Source organism: Mesocricetus auratus, unplaced genomic scaffold (assembly GCF_017639785.1).
Source record: "Mesocricetus auratus isolate SY011 unplaced genomic scaffold, BCM_Maur_2.0 Super-Scaffold_4256, whole genome shotgun sequence".
Lineage (NCBI taxonomy): Eukaryota > Metazoa > Chordata > Mammalia > Rodentia > Cricetidae > Mesocricetus > Mesocricetus auratus.
The window spans coordinates 79097187-79114872 of record NW_024429182.1 but is presented as its reverse complement, the minus strand read 5'-3'; the positions used below and the strand labels follow the sequence as shown (position 1 = coordinate 79114872).

At 42.3% G+C, this 17686-nt stretch overlaps 1 protein-coding gene across 1 annotated transcript in view; it reads right to left on the bottom strand.

The window, feature by feature from the left end:
* Dnah3 (dynein axonemal heavy chain 3) overlaps positions 1-17686 on the bottom strand; it is a 162522-nt gene that overhangs the window by 133410 nt on the left and 11426 nt on the right. Inside the window, exons 7-15 of the mRNA XM_040755449.1 lie at positions 15967-16162; positions 11799-11924; positions 10640-10835; positions 8589-8768; positions 5256-5392; positions 3457-3562; positions 3096-3274; positions 2585-2769; positions 1238-1361 (exon numbers count right to left, since the gene is read on the bottom strand). Coding sequence (XP_040611383.1) covers positions 1238-1361; positions 2585-2769; positions 3096-3274; positions 3457-3562; positions 5256-5392; positions 8589-8768; positions 10640-10835; positions 11799-11924; positions 15967-16162 — 1429 coding nt within the window. The remainder of the gene's footprint in view (positions 1-1237; positions 1362-2584; positions 2770-3095; positions 3275-3456; positions 3563-5255; positions 5393-8588; positions 8769-10639; positions 10836-11798; positions 11925-15966; positions 16163-17686) is intronic.

The window sequence follows — 17686 nt, the reverse complement described above, 5'->3', positions numbered from 1 at the left end:
CTGTACATGCACTATCTCCATTCATACTTATACTTACAGTAATAATATTTTATTGTTTTTTAAGGAAAGTGTCTCTCTATGTAGCTCTGACTGTCCTGAGACTCACTGTGTAGAGCAGGATGGCCTCCAACTCATAGAGATTCTGTCTGCTTCTACTTGCTGAGTGCTGAGATTAAAGTCCTGTGCCCCCGTGCTCAGCTATTACAGTAATATTCTAACAGCACACCCACAATGCTTAGAGTTAGGGAGCATTTCTCAGTCTAAAGAGGTCTCTGTTAAAGAATGAGGAAGCATGTAGTGCTGGAATGCCCACCCCAGGCACTGGCTATGATGTGGGCACAATCAAAATGTCTCATTTCATCCCTTCAGCATGGTGACATAGACTCTAATGAATCCTGTTTTCCAGGTGGCAAACATGATGCTCAAAGAAATGTCAAAACAGGCTTGAGTTTCTCATCTGACTATCAAAAACTGGATTTGCTTTCTGCTTAGCCTTAACTGTCCAGGCCTGTGAGGCTGCATATGTATACATGTGAGGATATACTGGAATTCCTTGTATTTATTGCTCTATTTTTCTGAAAATCTAAACTGCATTGAACATAACTTAAAAAGAAGTCAGTCCTCCCAGCAGGATAAGTTTTAGGATCTAGAAGACAGTATCTAGTTAGGTAGAAAAATATGCCTATTCTTAGTTTTCTGTATTTCTCTGTCACTGGGTTGAATGATTATTAAGTAGATAATACACATTCATGTCTAGAACAGAACACAGCACACAGTAAAAGTTCATAATGAGTGCATGACACACAATGAAGAAACACACGTTTTACAGTGCATTAGCATGGAGAAGGGACAGCTGCAGAACAGGCAGTGGTTCAACCCCTGCCGTGCCGTTATTCTCCCTGTCCTGATGTCCTACGGTGTTGCTCTCCAGTATAAGGCTGACACCTCTGCTGTCATTACCATGGAGGCCGTTATCACAAGCCCCTGGTTTTGCGGCTCTCTCTGTTCTATCACACTCCCACTGTTCAAACTGAGGTGTGGGTCAGCTTACTACAGAGACAGCTCAGAGAGAGCAGCCCTCCATGGGAGACAAAGGAAGTTCTTTCTCCACCAGTGACTTCAACCACTGCCTGCACACTGCTGTGGCAGGCTCTGGACAGAACCAGAGATCTGCAGAATGGCTGGTCATTCAGAATCCTGGCCTCATTCCCAAAGCAACCCCAGCCTCCCCCTGTACCTTCTTATTAGGTCCATCTCTGCCTGGTCCCTCTTGCTAAGGAGCAGATTTCGGCTGTTTTCAAAGACATCTTCTATCTGGTCAGGCCAGAGGAACAGGGTGCTGTTAAGTTTGATATCCTCATCTGCAAAACATACAGAGTCTGCTGCCAGGCACTGTTCAGGATGTGGGGAATCAATTCAGCAGACAAAAGGGTCATCGGAAGTCCCACCTCTGTGGGATGGTAGTAAATAAATGAAATTGTGTGGATGAATAAAAGCCAGTGCTCACTGGGCACTTAGTAGAGACAGTGCTAGGTAGATGGTAGGCGGGTGGCAGTCAATGAGTGGATTCATATAGATGAATGAAATCCAGCCTTCACTGGGCACTTATTAGAGATAATATTAGTATGCAGACAGCATTACCATCCTTATTTTCACAAATGGGAAACACAGTGAAGCTACATGGTTAAGGTTGCATTGCTGGAGGTCAGATTTCAGTTCCAAACCCAACCAACCCTGCCTTATCGACTTCTAAGAAGAGTCACACACATGGGATGGAGCTCCCTTTCTCTATCTCTCAGCACTTTATCTCATCTCCAATAATGGCAGTAACAGTTTCAATTACATCCATACACCCTGTCCATTATAGCTCTGATTTGTAAAGATGCAGAGACAAACTGGGAGTGTAGCTTGTTTCCATGTAGTCAAGGATACAGCTTCTGAATGTATGGATGACTGCTTAGGCAATCACTTTGCATCCCCAGTCTCTGCCAACATTCCCCAATATAAAATAGTTTGTCCCATTTAGTTCATAAGTGTTTTCAGCTGGGAAATTTGTGAAGAACAGAGGAATTTTCCCCTTATAATCTAGTCCTTACTTCAAAACTCCAACTTGATCCAGGAAGCCTTTAAGGGGCCTAATGGGCCTGGAACTTTTTTTTCCCTCTAAAGTAAACAGAAACAGATTCTAGCCTATCAAAGGTGGGACTGTATTAGTATTATAGACAAATAAAACCTAGCCATATATCAAGAAATTCTGCATTTGGAAATAACTGTTCAAGAACATCAGGCATTAGATGCCAGGATAGGGTGTTAAGAACCAGAGGCCAAGCCTCTCAATATGCACTCTCTTTGCCTAACAATTAGATTCCCTCTGTGTGATTCAAATTCTTGTGTATGAATGTGAATTAGTGACTCTTTTCATGGAGCATTTGGAAAGAAGCTTTCCCAATGCTGAGTAATAAGGTGCTATGAACCTACTTTCTCCCAAGTTTTTATTCCTAAAATACAAAAAAAAACCCCAGAACATTTGGATATTTGTATAGGAACACAAGCCTGTGTATGCACACATATGGTGCAGACTTACGGGGCAAGTCTGCATAATCCATCAGGAACTCAAGCCTCTCACTCGCATCTCTAAGTTGCCTCCTAAGTTTGAACACAGTGACATCACTGGATTTCTTTAGGTATTCAATAAGGGCCACTAGTTCCGCGGTGTTGGCAGGGATCTCACTGACTTTGTCAGCGATGGTACTGTACTGATTACAAATGCTGTGGAGAAAGAGTCACAACAACCACCATCACCATCATCACTATTACCACCAAAACCACCACTATCACAAATATCACCACCACCACCATCACCATCATCACCATCACATGCACATCTGGATTTGAGTCAACATGGAGGTTGATGTGAGGAATCATACTTTATTGCTTTTCTGCCTTCTCAGGCTAAAACTACAGGTGGGATACCACATCCAGTTAGCATTTATGTGGGGTCCAGGGATCCAAACTCTAGTCCTTATACTTGTGTGGCAAGAACTTAACCATTAAACCATCTCCACAGCCTAAATATTTCCCCAGAGTTTGTATACCTGGTATTGGTTTCCCGGTTTACATCCACTTGATACTGAATCAAACGGTCTTTAAGATTTTGGGCTCGCTCACAGAGGTCATGATTTAGGAACAGGGCATCAAGACAGAACATGGCCAAAGGCACGGTGATGTGCATGGATGCAATTTCATTTCTCCTCTTTTTTATTCTATTGATACTCTGTAGAAAGAAGTACATTCAAAGTTCAATCAGTATTTGAGCTCTACCCATTGCCCTTAGCCTTCCCTTGGTCAGTAATAGTCCAGTACTGAGCTTAATGCTCATAGAAACCCACTGATTGCTCAAGGGATTAACCATAGCACATGTAACCAGGGCATGAAACGCTAAGTGGCATCACCTACCATCACAAAGTCCTCAATCTCATGACTTTCTCCCAGGAATTTGGTGATGCCTTGTTCTGCCGCGTTATCCAGCAAGTCATTGTATTTTTTGTATACATTTAAATATCTTTCATGTTAAAGAACATAAAACAAAGCACACAAACATAAGTTAATGAGTTGGATGGGTAAGGGCACAACTGAAACAGGCAATGACATTTAAAATACTGACTCAAAGAAAGAAATAGAATATAAATAGAACTGGAAATTCAGGATTTTGGCTTTCAATTGTGTGACTTCCTTGTAGCACAATCTTAGAGAAGATACTTACTTGGTTTTTTGATAAAGGGTTCCTCTGTGTAGCCTTGGCTGTCCTGGAACTTATTTTTGTGGACCAGGCTGGCCTCGAACTCACAGAAAACTGCCCATCTTTGCATTCCAAGTGCTGGGATTAAAGGGGTACACCACTCCTGCCTGGTGGGTTTTTTTTTTTTTAGCTAGTGCTGTGTTTTTATTTTAAGTGGCTATAATAAACCAAATTTTATAAGGTTATCATAAACCTTAGTTAGCTATAGTGAAATATGTAGAACAGTTATTTACTATGCTGAGTTATAGTAAATGTGAATCGAGCAGTAGCACCCAGACTTCCTTCCAACTCCCAGATTCTATTGCCAGTTTTAAGATGAAATTTTGGAATTAAGTAACCTGTGGCATATGAAATTAAGTTCATCTGTCTTCAGATCATTTAGGAGTGGTTGGACAATTTTCTTCCAACTGGAGGATGCATCTAGGATGGTTTGACTTAAAATAAGTTTGAGTTAACATTAAGGTGGTACTGAGTAAAGTATTCAGAGTGACATGGGGGAGCCCCAAGGTACACAGGTACCCCACAGACACTCTGAGAAACCAGGGCATGGTCAGTTTACAAGGAAGTGCATATATAAGACCCATGAACAGGGAAGCCCCCAAACAAAATGCACCGAGGTGGACTTCCGACCACTAGATTAATTGACGTTCTCAACTGAAGTGATTTGCCCTGCAGGAGGGCTTTGGCCACATCTGGAAACACTTTACATCTGTTACAGTGGGGCAGTTTCTCCTGGCGTATCATGGGTACAGCTAAGGATTCTGCTACACATGCCACCATACACAGGATAGTCCTAATCCCCACAACATAGAATTCTTCCGACTGAAAACGTGAAGTAAACACATTCACATCAAATTCATTTGGTGGCAAACTGTGAGTGATGATAGTTAAGGGCGCTCTCACAGTGTGAGCGCAAAACTGGAGATGCTTTTTGAGGGAAACAATTCATGTTGAAAGCTGTCCCACATGGACATGAGACTGTTGATTGAGATAATTCACATGTCTCTCTCTGTGTGGTAGTTCGCACCTGCAGTCCTGCTGCTTGGGAGGCTGGGGCAGGAAGATCATGGTTTGGGGGCCAGGTTGAGCTACATAGTGAAAACCTGATTCAAAAACAAACAAAATATACCTGCAATACATTACAAGTTTCACAGCAGAAATATGACTTTGTTGCCCAGATCTTGCCAAATATTGTTTTTCTAAATTCCAGAAATATGGCCCTGTGGCTTTCAGAAAACAGAGCAAGTGCTCTGAATTTGAGCCATGGCTTTCACATTTACTGCAAACTAGCATGGGAAAATTAGACCCTCTTGTCTGTAAAATGGGGATAGTCATATGCAGGCAAGCACCAGCCATTGATATTGTATGTGTGTTCCAGGTGTGTGGGGACAAGGACAGCTAAGGACCAACACTAAAACCCCAATTGGGTTATAAAGCCAGAACTATACCAACTTACTTGTGAGGCCCAACTTGGTTTTTCTTAAATACCTCAAAAGTCTCATTCACAAAATCAGAAACAAGGTTTTCTTCAGGGTGAACAGTTCCAAGGATCAGGTTATAGCCTTTCAACTCTGGGAATAGGATAGATTCCACCTAAGGAGCAGAAGTCAGTCTTGGATGTTGTAAGACACACACACAAACAAGAAGGCAGAGGCAGCAAACACAGGCTCTCGCAGTGGACTCATATCCAGGGACATCATATGTAGTTTTACTTTATTTTCTCTTGGCAAGTGGTAGAATCACCCTGCTATCCCCTCTCATCGACTCCTCTTCCCCTCCCTCCCTCCTCCCCCTCCCCTTTTTTTCCCCTCCCTCCCCCCTCACATATATATATGCCTTTGTGTGGGTGTGTACTGGGTGTGGGATATGCTCACAGAGGTCAGAGGTCAACACTGAATATTTTTCTTGGTCACTCTCAACTTTATTTTTTGAGACAGGGAGTTTTGTGGGTTTTTTTGTTTTTGTTTTGTTTTGTTTTGTAGGCCTGGCTGGTCTGGATCTCAGAGACCCATTGATTTTGTGCTGGAAACTCAGGCATGTGCCACTACACAGCCTGAGATGAGTTTCTTTTTTTGAGTCAGGGTCTCTCAGGGAATCTGGAGTTCATTCATCAGGTAAGCTAGCTGACCAATGAGTTTCAGGGAATCACTTGTCTCTGCAAACTCCCTCACCCAGCTCTGAATGGCAAACACTTTATAAATGAGCTACCTCCCCAAGCCAAACTCTCCAAATCTTTAATAGTGTGTGTGCATGTGTCTGTGTGCATGTGTGTGTGTATGCATGTGAGTGTTATGTGCATGTTTGCATGCATGAGTGTGCACATGTGTGAGAGTGTAAGTGTGTGAGTGTGTGTGTATGTGTGTGAGTGTGTATATGTGTCCAAAAGCATTTCCATGTGTTTGGCTCTTGCAGACTGCAGAGTCCCTTCTGGGGACTCACTACAATGTCTCAGGGCCTTCTCTACTTTGAAAATGTTTAGCGACGAGCCTCAGCTAAGCTCTTCAGACTGCTCTCCTAGGTTCCATGTCTTATAAATTACACATCTGCCTTTGATAAGAGAACAGCAGTTTAGGAAGGATAGAAACAAGTGCAAATGATCTTGGTCATCTTTGGGTGACCCAAAGGCTTTAGACTGGTGGAGGGAAACTTTTTTTCTGTGACTGTGTAGACAAAGCCTGAAGGCAAGAGACAAAACTATCATAGATCAAGGACCTGGGGAAACACAGCTGATATCCTCAGGCCTTTCAGTGGATCCCAGGTGAGCAGGATTTTGGAGCCTGTGCTGGGATGAAGGCTCTAGTCAAAGGAGAAAAGAAATTCTCGTGGGGTTGAATGTGGAGGTTCTCCTATGCCGTGTGGACACTGTGAGGTAGAAACAGGAGTGATTCTGTTCTATCCAGGGAACTGTTATTTTCTACCTATCCTACTCGCTTTCTGATTCTGCACTCCTTGGTCTCCCACTGTGTACAAGGCTTTCTACCATGTACTTCTCTGGAGTTGGCATTCCTTGCAATGCTAAGTGAGTGGATTCTGCCATAAGGGGAAAGACTGGCTCCAGGGGCATTTCCAAAGTCACGTATACACTCTCTTCAATATAAGAGAAATGCAGGAGAGATCCAGGGGGATTTGGAGGGCTTTCTGGAGGTGAGTAAATCATATTTCATTATGTATATATATATACATATACATATATACATATATGTAATTCTCAAAGAATAAAAAATAGTAAAAGTAATATGATGACATGGCCAAAACACCCATTGAAATCCTACATATTACATTTCCCCTCTCATTTTATTCAACTTTTATTTCTGCATCTCCTTCACCTCCTCCATTTCAGTCTGGGTTGCATCAGCCTTGTCCTCCTTGATTGTACTGATAAGGCCAATGACCCATAGTATTTATTTTTTTCCTTCAGTAACTCTCACTGACAGGCTTATTTTTTTATAGCTCAAATGCTATTTATTTTTTTAATTATTGCTGGAGCCTGGGGAGATGGCTCAGTGGGTAAAGTGCTTGCTACACAAGCATAATGGCTTGAGTTTGAATCCCCAGTGCTCACTTATAAGCTGAGCACAGTGATGCATGTGTAATTCCAGTACTGTGAGTGCAGACAGGCAGAGTTCATTGGCCAACCAGTCTAGCTGAACTGAAGAGCTCCAGATGCAGCCAGAGACTCTATCCCCCAAAATAATGTGGCGAGAGTTAAATAAGACAGCTGAAATTGACCTCTGTCCTACACAAACATGCACACACATGCATGTATACTAACAAGACATGTATACACCCCACATGAACAAATACATGTCACACACACACACACCACATTTCACTTTGAAATGTTTTCAACTTATTGTAATCTATGATGAGGTAAGATGTTGGAGACTATCTGATGCTAGTCATACATGCATGCCATAGACACTTAACCACAGGGACTATAATTAAATTTTACAACTCAGTACAGAGAGAAAAACCTGAGGTTCTGGGGGAGGAAGGTAGTGCTTCAGGCATCCCTAGATGAGAACTCAGCACCTGTGGTTTCTTCCCACAGTCTAGTAACACTATTTGTATGTAGACAGTACTAGCTTTCCAACCTGGTACAAACTGTGACCAGTGAGTGTGTCATCTTGGCATTATAATCCACTCACTCTAGTAGTAGTTCCTGCTGGGCTGTTTGCAGTGTCGGCAGCCCAGGAGCTGACTCTCCAGCAGCTCCAGCTGCTTGTCAGCACTGCCAATCAACAGCAGAGAAACAGACTCAAGGAGTATGTACTTCATGTGTCCCTAGCCCCACACTTATCTCTTCAAATTGCAGTCTTCTCTTTCATTTCCTTCCTAAGAATGTTGCTTGTGGGGGAGGTGGTCACTTCCTTCCCCTTCTACACACTCATTTTCCTATTAAACCAAGCTTGGCTGACATCGAAACTCCAGGCACAGGGATACAGGGATTACTGATGAAACTGGAAACTTCTACAACCCTAAGCTCTACTTTTTTGCAAAAATCTTTGGCAGATCCATGCCAGCTTGTGTGCAATGAATTATTAACCTACACTGGATGCGTTGGGAATTATCTGTCCCTTCAGAAGCAATACACAAAGGCGGGGAACTAGAGGTGACATAGGAAAGACCTAGATAATCTCCCTGAGGACAAGAGGGTGTATTGAGGATGCATCCCAAAGTGAAACTGCCTAACTGAATATCACATGGACTGAAATTGTGCAACCAGTCACTTGATTATTTATTCAGTTCAGAGCAAAAATATAAATGAATGATTAGGAAAATAATGTACCTTGGGGATCCCATCAGAATTCTTAATGATTTCCAAGAAAGAATCCTTTATTAATTCCCAGCAGTCATCAAAAGTTGGGTTGAAGGCAATAATAGGTTCATTCACTTCCAGTTTAATCATGATTAGCTGAGGTATAAAGAACTCCATCTCTTGGTAAGGTTCCTTAAAATCATTTCCATCCTTTAGGAGACAGAAGATGTATCAAACTCCACACAACTCAGCTTTCAGACACCACAGAGGTACTGTTTATCCACTCATAGAGCTACCCGAGCACCAAGGAAGGATGTTAACTGCTTACAGTTGAGTCTATCCTGTTGGGAGCATGTGCTTTCTCTAGTTCCCAAGACCTTTCCACAGAACAGCTCACTTTAATCAATCCCACCTGTACTCCAACTTCTAAGTCCTTCCTGCCCTTCAAAACTAGCTCTACAGACAAGTTATGTCCTCTTGGAAGTCTCCTTGTTTCCTTCACTTCTGAATTTCTATACTTCTACTTCTGTCATGTTATTTTGTCTTTCACTCAGAAGAATTTGTATCCCCCCCTCCCAACCTCATCTGTTCTCAACTCAAGGGCAAGGATCTATTTCTTAATCACCTCTTTTTTTTTTCAAAAATACTTAGGACAGCCATTAATGCCTAGTAGGTGCTTAATAAAAAATATTGACTGAATCCAAAAGAATGAATATCTGTATACTTTAAATGACAATGTCCTTGAGTACATGGTGCATTTCAGTCAAAACATCAACTTTCCTACAACAGTATAATTGATGAGGAGATATCCTTAACCCTCTGTGAAACTGAGCAACACAAGATCCCTTTTACAATTACAGCTCTCAGTGTGGTTCTCAAAGGGCAGCTGTAAAAACTTGTCCAAGTGGTTAGCTTGAAAGTTTTTAAGACCACCTAAGTGAAGACTGGAAGTGTATCAAACACTCACAAATTTCTAATTCCTTCAAACAAACATGTTATTTCTCTCTGTGTGCAATTTTAGAGTGAGATTTCATCCCACACATGGGATAAAGTAAAAGGGTTTCTTTCCTTTCTGCCTTACAAAGTACATGCACCCATGACTGATATAGAGTGGTCCTCTCGGGGTATCATTGCAGTCCAAATTTGGAAGCATTGGCTTTTATACTTTTGGAGCAGCTAACAGAAGCCTGTCTGCCTATACCTCTACTTCCTGAGTGCTGAAATAAAAGACATGAGCCACTACTTTTACTTTATTTGGGAAAACACTTGGAATTTGACCATTTTATAATCAGGGAATTAAAAAATATTCAATATACTTTATTGCTATTTTTTTATTTATTTGCATTGGTGTTTTGTCTGTACAAGGATGTCAGATACCCTGGGACTGGAATTACAGACAGCTGTCAGCTGCCATGTGGGTGTTGGGAATTGAACCTAGGTCCTCTGGAAGAACAGTCAGTGCTCTTAACCACTGAGCCATCTCTCCAGCCCCATCATTATACTTTTGAAGGTGAAATATGTACACAGCCTGGAATTTCAGACATTCTCTTTTGATCTCTGGGCTGTCTAAATCTAGGGGAGCATTTAATTCTTTGAAAACCAGGGATTCATGTTTTATGTTTTTTATTTCTACTTTACTGAAACCTTTCATGAGACTGTTAACTAGCCTTTCATTCTTGGAAGTTCCCTCTCAAAGACCTTACAACAAATTCCTACTAGCACCAAATGCATATAACAGTTTCTAAATGTTAGGCCAAAGGTGGAAAGCAAATAGTCTCAACTCCATCTCTGTATCAGAGATGATGAAAAAAGATGTGCATATTCCATCTTGTGTAGTAATTCTTTAATCTTCTTAAGAAAATTCTCTGAAATTTGCTTCCAGAGATTTTTTTCATAAATTCAGTAGTGGGTTATGATGTGACAAAAGTTTGCTGCGCAATAAAAAAAGACAAAGTAATCATCACCAGTGTGTGTTCAATTCAGAATGTCACCATCTGGTCTGGTTCCCTACTAAAGACATACATGGGCTCTAACTAGGCTGTCTTCCCTCAAGAGGGCTGGGTACAGACTCCCCTACATACCTTGTGTATCATGAAGAAGGAAACGAGGTCCTTGAGGGACTTAAATACCAACTCCCTGAGCTGGAGTGACATGAAGGAGGCAACAGAGGCAAAATATTCCTCAATGTTTCGAGAGGAGTCATAGTCACTCTTGGGAGCAAAGTGGACCCAGTGTTCCTTCTGTGAGACAAAAAGCTGGGCACAGGTGGGGATCCACCTATAGGGAAGGGAGAACACCAGATAAGTGGCACTCTGAGCTCCCTGAGTCTAGAGGACTACTAAAGCACAGTTCCTCCCATGACGGTTTCCAGAGAGGATTAACAGAGGGGGGAAGAGGGCTGCACAGTCCCACAGCTGGAGACTCAGTTAACAGCAAGAAGGAAGAAGCCCTCTAGCACATTCCCCCTTTCTGCTTCCTGGCCACCATGTTGTGAGCCACTGGGCTGGAACAGACCCACCCCATCATGATGGACTGAAACCTCTGAAAGCATGAGCTGAAACCTTTTCTTCCCAAGTAGATTTTCTCTGGAATTTGTTACAGCAAAAGACAGTCTGATTAGCCGGGCGTTGGTGGCGCACGCCTTTAATCCCAGCACTCGGGAGGCAGAGGCAGGTGGATCTCTGTGAGTTCGAGGCCAGCCTGGTCTACAGAGTGAGTTCCAAGACAGCCTCCAAAGCCACAGAGAAACCCTGTCTCGAAAAACCAAAAAAAAAAAAAAAAAAAGACAGTCTGATTAATAAATTTGCCACCCGGTAATTTCTTGGTTCTGCATACAGTCCCGTATGCATTTGCTAGAGGAAAAGAAATTGCCTATTGTCTGGAAACCCCCTAACTTTGGACCTTGAGGCCACTCATTTAGGGTTATTTCAATACAAGTCATTTAAGTACATTTGTGTCATAGCACTCACAGACAGAAAGGATCACAAAGAAGGAACAAATGAGAGTGATGTCATATGAAGGATGATTCTGGAAAGGCAGAGGGGTGTGGGAGGGAGGGGTGGAGAGAGCAATTGGATACAAGGTTGCTAGAGGATAGGCACATGACAGGGACAGGACGAGAAGGTGTCACAGGAAGTCAACAAACTCCATGTCACTCCCAGGGGAACTCGACTCTCATTTTGGGAAGTTCTCAGTCTTTCCAGTTCTGGGCTGCAGCCCAGTTCTGCAGCAGATACTGACTTGTTAAGAAGAATGTGACGAGCATCCAGGCAGTGCTTCTGGATCACGTCCCGGTACTCATTAGGCAGCAGAGGCAGTTTTCCAGCCAGTAAGTCAGCGGTTCGAACAAACCTGAGGTCTTGAAATCTGCCAAAAGGGAGGGAGAAATGTCAGAGTGGAAGACTAATCCATCTTGTGGGACAAGTTCAAAGGACACATGTTCTCGTTATTTGAACTCTTAAGTTAGAATAGCACCTTCTAGAAGTAGTGATGCTGGGCAATTTCAGGGAGTGGGGAGGACAGTGGGGGTGTGTAGAGAAGAGCAGAAAGGAATGAAGAACCCCTACACCCCTCCAAAATAAAACATTGGCGTTGGTTAACTAAGAGCACCGCTGTCCAGTATTGCTTCATGGAACATTGGCAGAGGGCACCATTCATATTCTATCCCATGTGATAGCATGCCCTGGAGTTAAGTGACATGTGAAAAGCAGAACATGCATGTTCATGGACCACTTCTGACCCTTCTCTGTTACCATCCAGCAGGCAGTTAAACCCAAAGCTGCATGACCAATTTGATAAAGCACTGTGGAATTCTTTTCTCTCCTCTTTTTCCTGCCTCTGTGTGTGTGTGTGTGTGTGTGTGTGTGTGTGTGTGTGTGTGTGTGTGTGTGTGTGTAAGTCAGAAGTCTACCTTGGGGTGTCTTTCCTTGGGTGACATTTTAAAGACAGTCTTTCATTGACCTAGAACTCACCAAGTAGGCTAGACTGCCTAGCCAGCAAGCACCAGGAAACTTTCTCCCTGCCACCTTCACCGCCCACCCCATTCCTAGGATTGCAAGCATGTGCATGTGCCTTCATGCTGTCTTTTTCCATAAGTGCTGGAGGATGAACTCAGGTCCTCATGCTATGCATGCACTTTGCTAACTAAGCCATGTCCCCAGCCTTGCTGCCTGGAATTCCTGTGATGAGTTAGGTTAGACATTATTCTTGAACCACATCACTCACTCTGTGAGCAGGTTTACCATGCACCCCTTTTCTTTCTGTGCTTATACAATGTAGATACCCTGAATATTTTTTGAATGAATGGTAACTTATCATCCTTCCTACATTTCTCCTTTTACCCCTTCCACTACTCTGAATCCAGGAAGCCCCTGCCATTTCCCAACCATGCAAGGTCCACTATTTCTCTTTCCAGCATCCCCTCTTCCATAGGCTGGTCTTTTAAGTCATCATCATTACTTCTCAAACAAGATCTTTGCCCAGTTTCCTAAGTTCATCCCAGTCCTTGACTCTTGATGTCATAATCTGTTTTCATGGTCCACCAGACATGCTTCCTTCTAAAATGCCACCACTTATGGTCCTTTGATGTGGGGGTGGTGAATTTAGTGGGATTGTGTGTATGAACTTTACAAAGCACTTCTAGGGGAGGGTGGACCTGCGAGCCTTATTCACCACACAAACATCCAACACTGGTATAGCTCATGTCTTCACCTTACCCATCTTTAATTGAATCCTAACAAACTTCTCTCTTGGTGGAACCAGATTCTATACTTTTTCCCTCAGACCTATCTCATTAAAGCACCCAAATCCACAAACTTTACCAATCACAAAGACATTTTAGGTTGTTTCTCTTCTCTCAGAATTTTTCAAGTTGCATAGTTTGGGTCACGCAGGAAAACCATGATGTAGTTTCCTTACCAAATCTTTCTTCTTGCTGACTTTGTGCCCCTGACTTTTCTAATGAGCTGAAGGGAGTCACTAGCCTGACCTTTCAGTGGCCTTTCCTTTTTGATTCATACCCTTTCTTGAGTATCCCATTTAAAAAAAATCACACACTATCCTCTCCCCCAAAATAACTAATAGAATGTTTAAACAAAATATGGTATAGCCAAACTATGGAATATTATTCAGTTACAAAAAGAAATGTTGTAACTGATATTTGCTTCTGTGAATAGATGTTGAGAACACTGTATGTAATTCAAACACAAAGGACCACATAGTATATGATTCAGTGTAAATTATGCAACCAGAATCTGCAGATCTACTGAGGCAAAGGAGTGGTGCCAGGGGCTGAAGCTGTAGATCAAATGTGAATGACAAGCGTATCCTTGAATTAGAGTGGTGCAAGTGACACAAACTTGTAAAGAACCTAAAAATGACTGTACATGCATTTTAAAGGAGTAAGTGGGGTGGTTTAAATGAGAAGTATCACTATAGGCTCATGTATTTGAACACTTGGTCTCCATTTGGTACCACTGTTGGGAATGATGTGCTACACATAAGAGATGGAGAATTGCTATAGAAAGTTCATCAATGGGTAGTTTTATTTATTTATTTATTTATTTATTTATTTATTTATTTTGGGTTTTACGAGACAGGGTTTCTCTGTATTGTTTTGGAGGCTGTTGGTCCAGCCTGGCCTCGAACTCACAAAGATCAGCCTGCCTCTGCCTCCCGAGTGCTGGGATTAAAGGCATGCGCCACCACCGCCCGGCATCAATGGATAGTTTTATGTCAAGTTGACACAAGCTAAAATTATTTGAGAGTAGGGGGCCTCAATTAAGAAAATGACTCCATCATATCTAGTTGTGGAGCATTCTTAATTAGTGGTTGATGGGTGGAGGACCCAGTCCAATGTGGGTTGTGCCATCCCTGGGCTGGTGGTCTTGGGTTCTATAAGAAAGCAGGTTGAGTAAGTCATGAGGAGCAAGGCAGTAAGCAGTACCCATCCATGGCCTCTGCATCAGCTTCTGCCTCCAAGTTACTGCTCTGTTTGAGTTCCTGTTCTGACTTCCTTCAGTGATGGACAGTAATAGTAATAAGTAATAAGTATTACTATTGTAATAATAATAATAATAGTAATAATAATAATAAGCCAAATAAACCTTTTCCTTCCCAACTTGCTTTTTGGTCATGGTGTTTCACTGTAGCCGTAGAAACCCTGACTAAGACAGTCACTATGGACAGACTTTGAGAGTTTCTAGCTTTCCTCCACTTACTCATCCCTCTGTTCCCTTGTATGTAGATGAAATGTGATCAGGCAGCTGCCTGAATCTGCTGCCAGGCTTTCTTTGACAGCTGCCATGTCTTCACTGCCACAATGAACTTATCTTTCTGGAACCACAAGTCAAAATAAATCCTTTCTTCCTTGAGTTGTTTTTAGTCATGGCATCTACCAAAGCAACAGAAAGTAACTAATACAGTGGGTTTTACAGTTTGTCTTTCATCTCTCATTTTCTGCCTGTTGCATTCAACCAACAGTTTGTGGGAAATATTCCAAAAGAAAAGCTGCTTTTGTACTAAGCAGGTAAGGATTTAATTCTTGAAGTAATTTCATAAGCAATCCCTATGACAACTACTCGCATAGCACTTACATTGTACTAGACAGTATGGTTGGTCTAGAAATGGTTTTAGTATACGGATATATGTGAGACTGTATGAAATGCTAGAGTATTTAATATAAGGGGCTTGAGAGTTCACAGACCATAGTATCTAGGCTCCTAGAAACAATCTCTATATATAACAAGAGTCAACTGCATATCTGAAGTTTTGAAATTTGAAAGGAAAAAGGGTCTTCTTCCATTTCATCTAGATTCCTATAAATCTAGGAATGACTATAATTATTGTTAAATACAACTGAGAGACCATGGATTGCCAAATTAATTCCATCAAAAAACCCCAAGTCTTCATACATCTCAAAAGTAGGGACAGAGAAGTAAGCATAGAATTGTAATGTTGGTTGCTACAATGCAGATAATTGTGAATTAATTCCTTCTGGGTTCTTAAGTTTTATCAGGTCCTACGTACTTTGTGCTGAGTTACTAATTCCTCTTAACATCCCTCTGAAGTAGGAACTCCTATTATTTCAAACTTTGACACCGAGAAAGCAAGGTCCAGAGATGGGAGGCAGCACACCCATCTACTTACAAAGCAGAGCAGGAACTTAATGGTTCAATGTGTATACTCTTACCCATCATGCTCCAGGGTTTACAGACAGGGTAAATGTATTTGGGGAATGTAAAGGAGGTAGGTAGGTTCACATTCACAACCCACACACTTTTTGTCTAGGATCTTTGATGGATCCACTCCGCTGCAGAACAAGAGCTACTGTCACTGAGCCATGCTGAAGAGGTTCATTTATGTGCTGAACAGTAAAGAAAGGAACCCAAGGCCAGGGGCTATGTCTTACTCTGCAAACCAAAGTTCCTTGAGGTTGTACATCATGGGGTTCACTGTGTGCAAATGCTCCTCATTCCACTTCTTGGCGCTCTGGTAGACATTGTGCCAGGGCACAGGGGCCCGGATCACTCTGTGAGGAAACAAGCGAGGGATACTCTCGATGAACAGCCTTTTCTTCTCCATTGGGTCCATGAGGATGTAATCAACTAGAATGGAGAGAGAAAGGTCACCTGATTAGGCAGGGTCTTTAAACATCCTAGCTCCTGTATACTTAGAATGGAAATGAGTTTCTGTCCATTTACACCTGGAAATACGTCCTCATTGGCCAGGTCAGAGATAATCCACTGGGTGTGACTTAATTGGGGAAGTGCTTTGTTGGTATAAGTTGTTTTCTTTCCAAAGATACTTCACTAGAAGGAAAGAGTGTGACTTAGCAGTACAGAGTGCTTGGATTCTGAGGGTAAGTCCTACTTTTCCTGGGACAGTGCATCAGCATTTGCTTGTACTACAAATAATAAAAACCCAGAGACAGATATTAGGGAGAAATGCTGAAAGATCAGAAAAGCAACACAGCCATCTATTAGGGAATTCTCACCTCTACCAAGGCTCAGACCAAAAGGGTCGATCCTGTCCTCAGCATGACTGCAGACTGAACACACAGCACTCCTGTCCCAACCTGCCTTATATTCCTCTCTAGTGCTGGGATTAGAAGCACGCACCACCACTGCCCAGTTTCTATGGCTAACTAGAGTGGCTGTTGGGATTAACGGTGTGTGCCATCACTGCCTGGCCACTGACTAGTGTGGCTAACTTTGCACTCAGGCAAGCTCTATTTGTTGGATCACAAACAAAGCATCACATTTGTTGGTTCTTCATTTGTGATTAATTGACCTCTCTCACCAAGTAATTATACAAACATAAATCAATACAGTGAGCAACACCGGACAATTACAGAGATTTAGACAGCAAATGTGCTTTCTTAGGAAGGAAAGATTGATAAAGTCTTTGTAGGGTCACAACTATGGTACACCAAGAAGAATGAAGAATATGAGCTTATTAGAAGAACACTGGGGACACATGAATGTTGTGTATGGGGGTAAAGTGTCAGAAAGTCTGCTCAAGGAGCTGTGAGCTATGCTCTGGTGCAAATGGTGACACTGGAAGTATATGGCTGGAAAGCAAGATGGAACTAAAAGCAAAAGACCTTACATGGTTATTTTTTGAAGTGGGTTCTGGGGCTGGAGAGATGGCTCAGCTGTTAAAGGCTAGGCTCACAACCAAAAGTATAAGAGATGAGGAGTTCTGTGTGACAACAAAGATATTACACTGACCTCATTAAAAAGCTAGGAAAACAGAAGTAGCTAGACATTTTGGCAAAGGTGTGATAACAGGCAGAAAAAATAACAGGATCACCCTTCTCCTTTCTCTCTCATATCACCTACCATTAAATGCTTCCCAGTGTGATCTACTATATGTACAAGACACTGGGTTTAGGACAGAAGGGGACAAAGGAGCAGTGGTACACCCACCACTGTCCAAAAGCTCATAGTCTAAAAAACAAAAAGGAGTCCAAAGCCACAGATACGGGAGAACAACAGCAGAGAAACAAAGGCACAACGTGATTGTAAGCCAGGAGAAGCTGAAAGCTGAGGTGCTAGGACTGCAGAGGATGAAGGGACAACTGAGGGAAACAGAGAAAAACCTCGTAGGAGAAGGGGCAGGATTTGAGC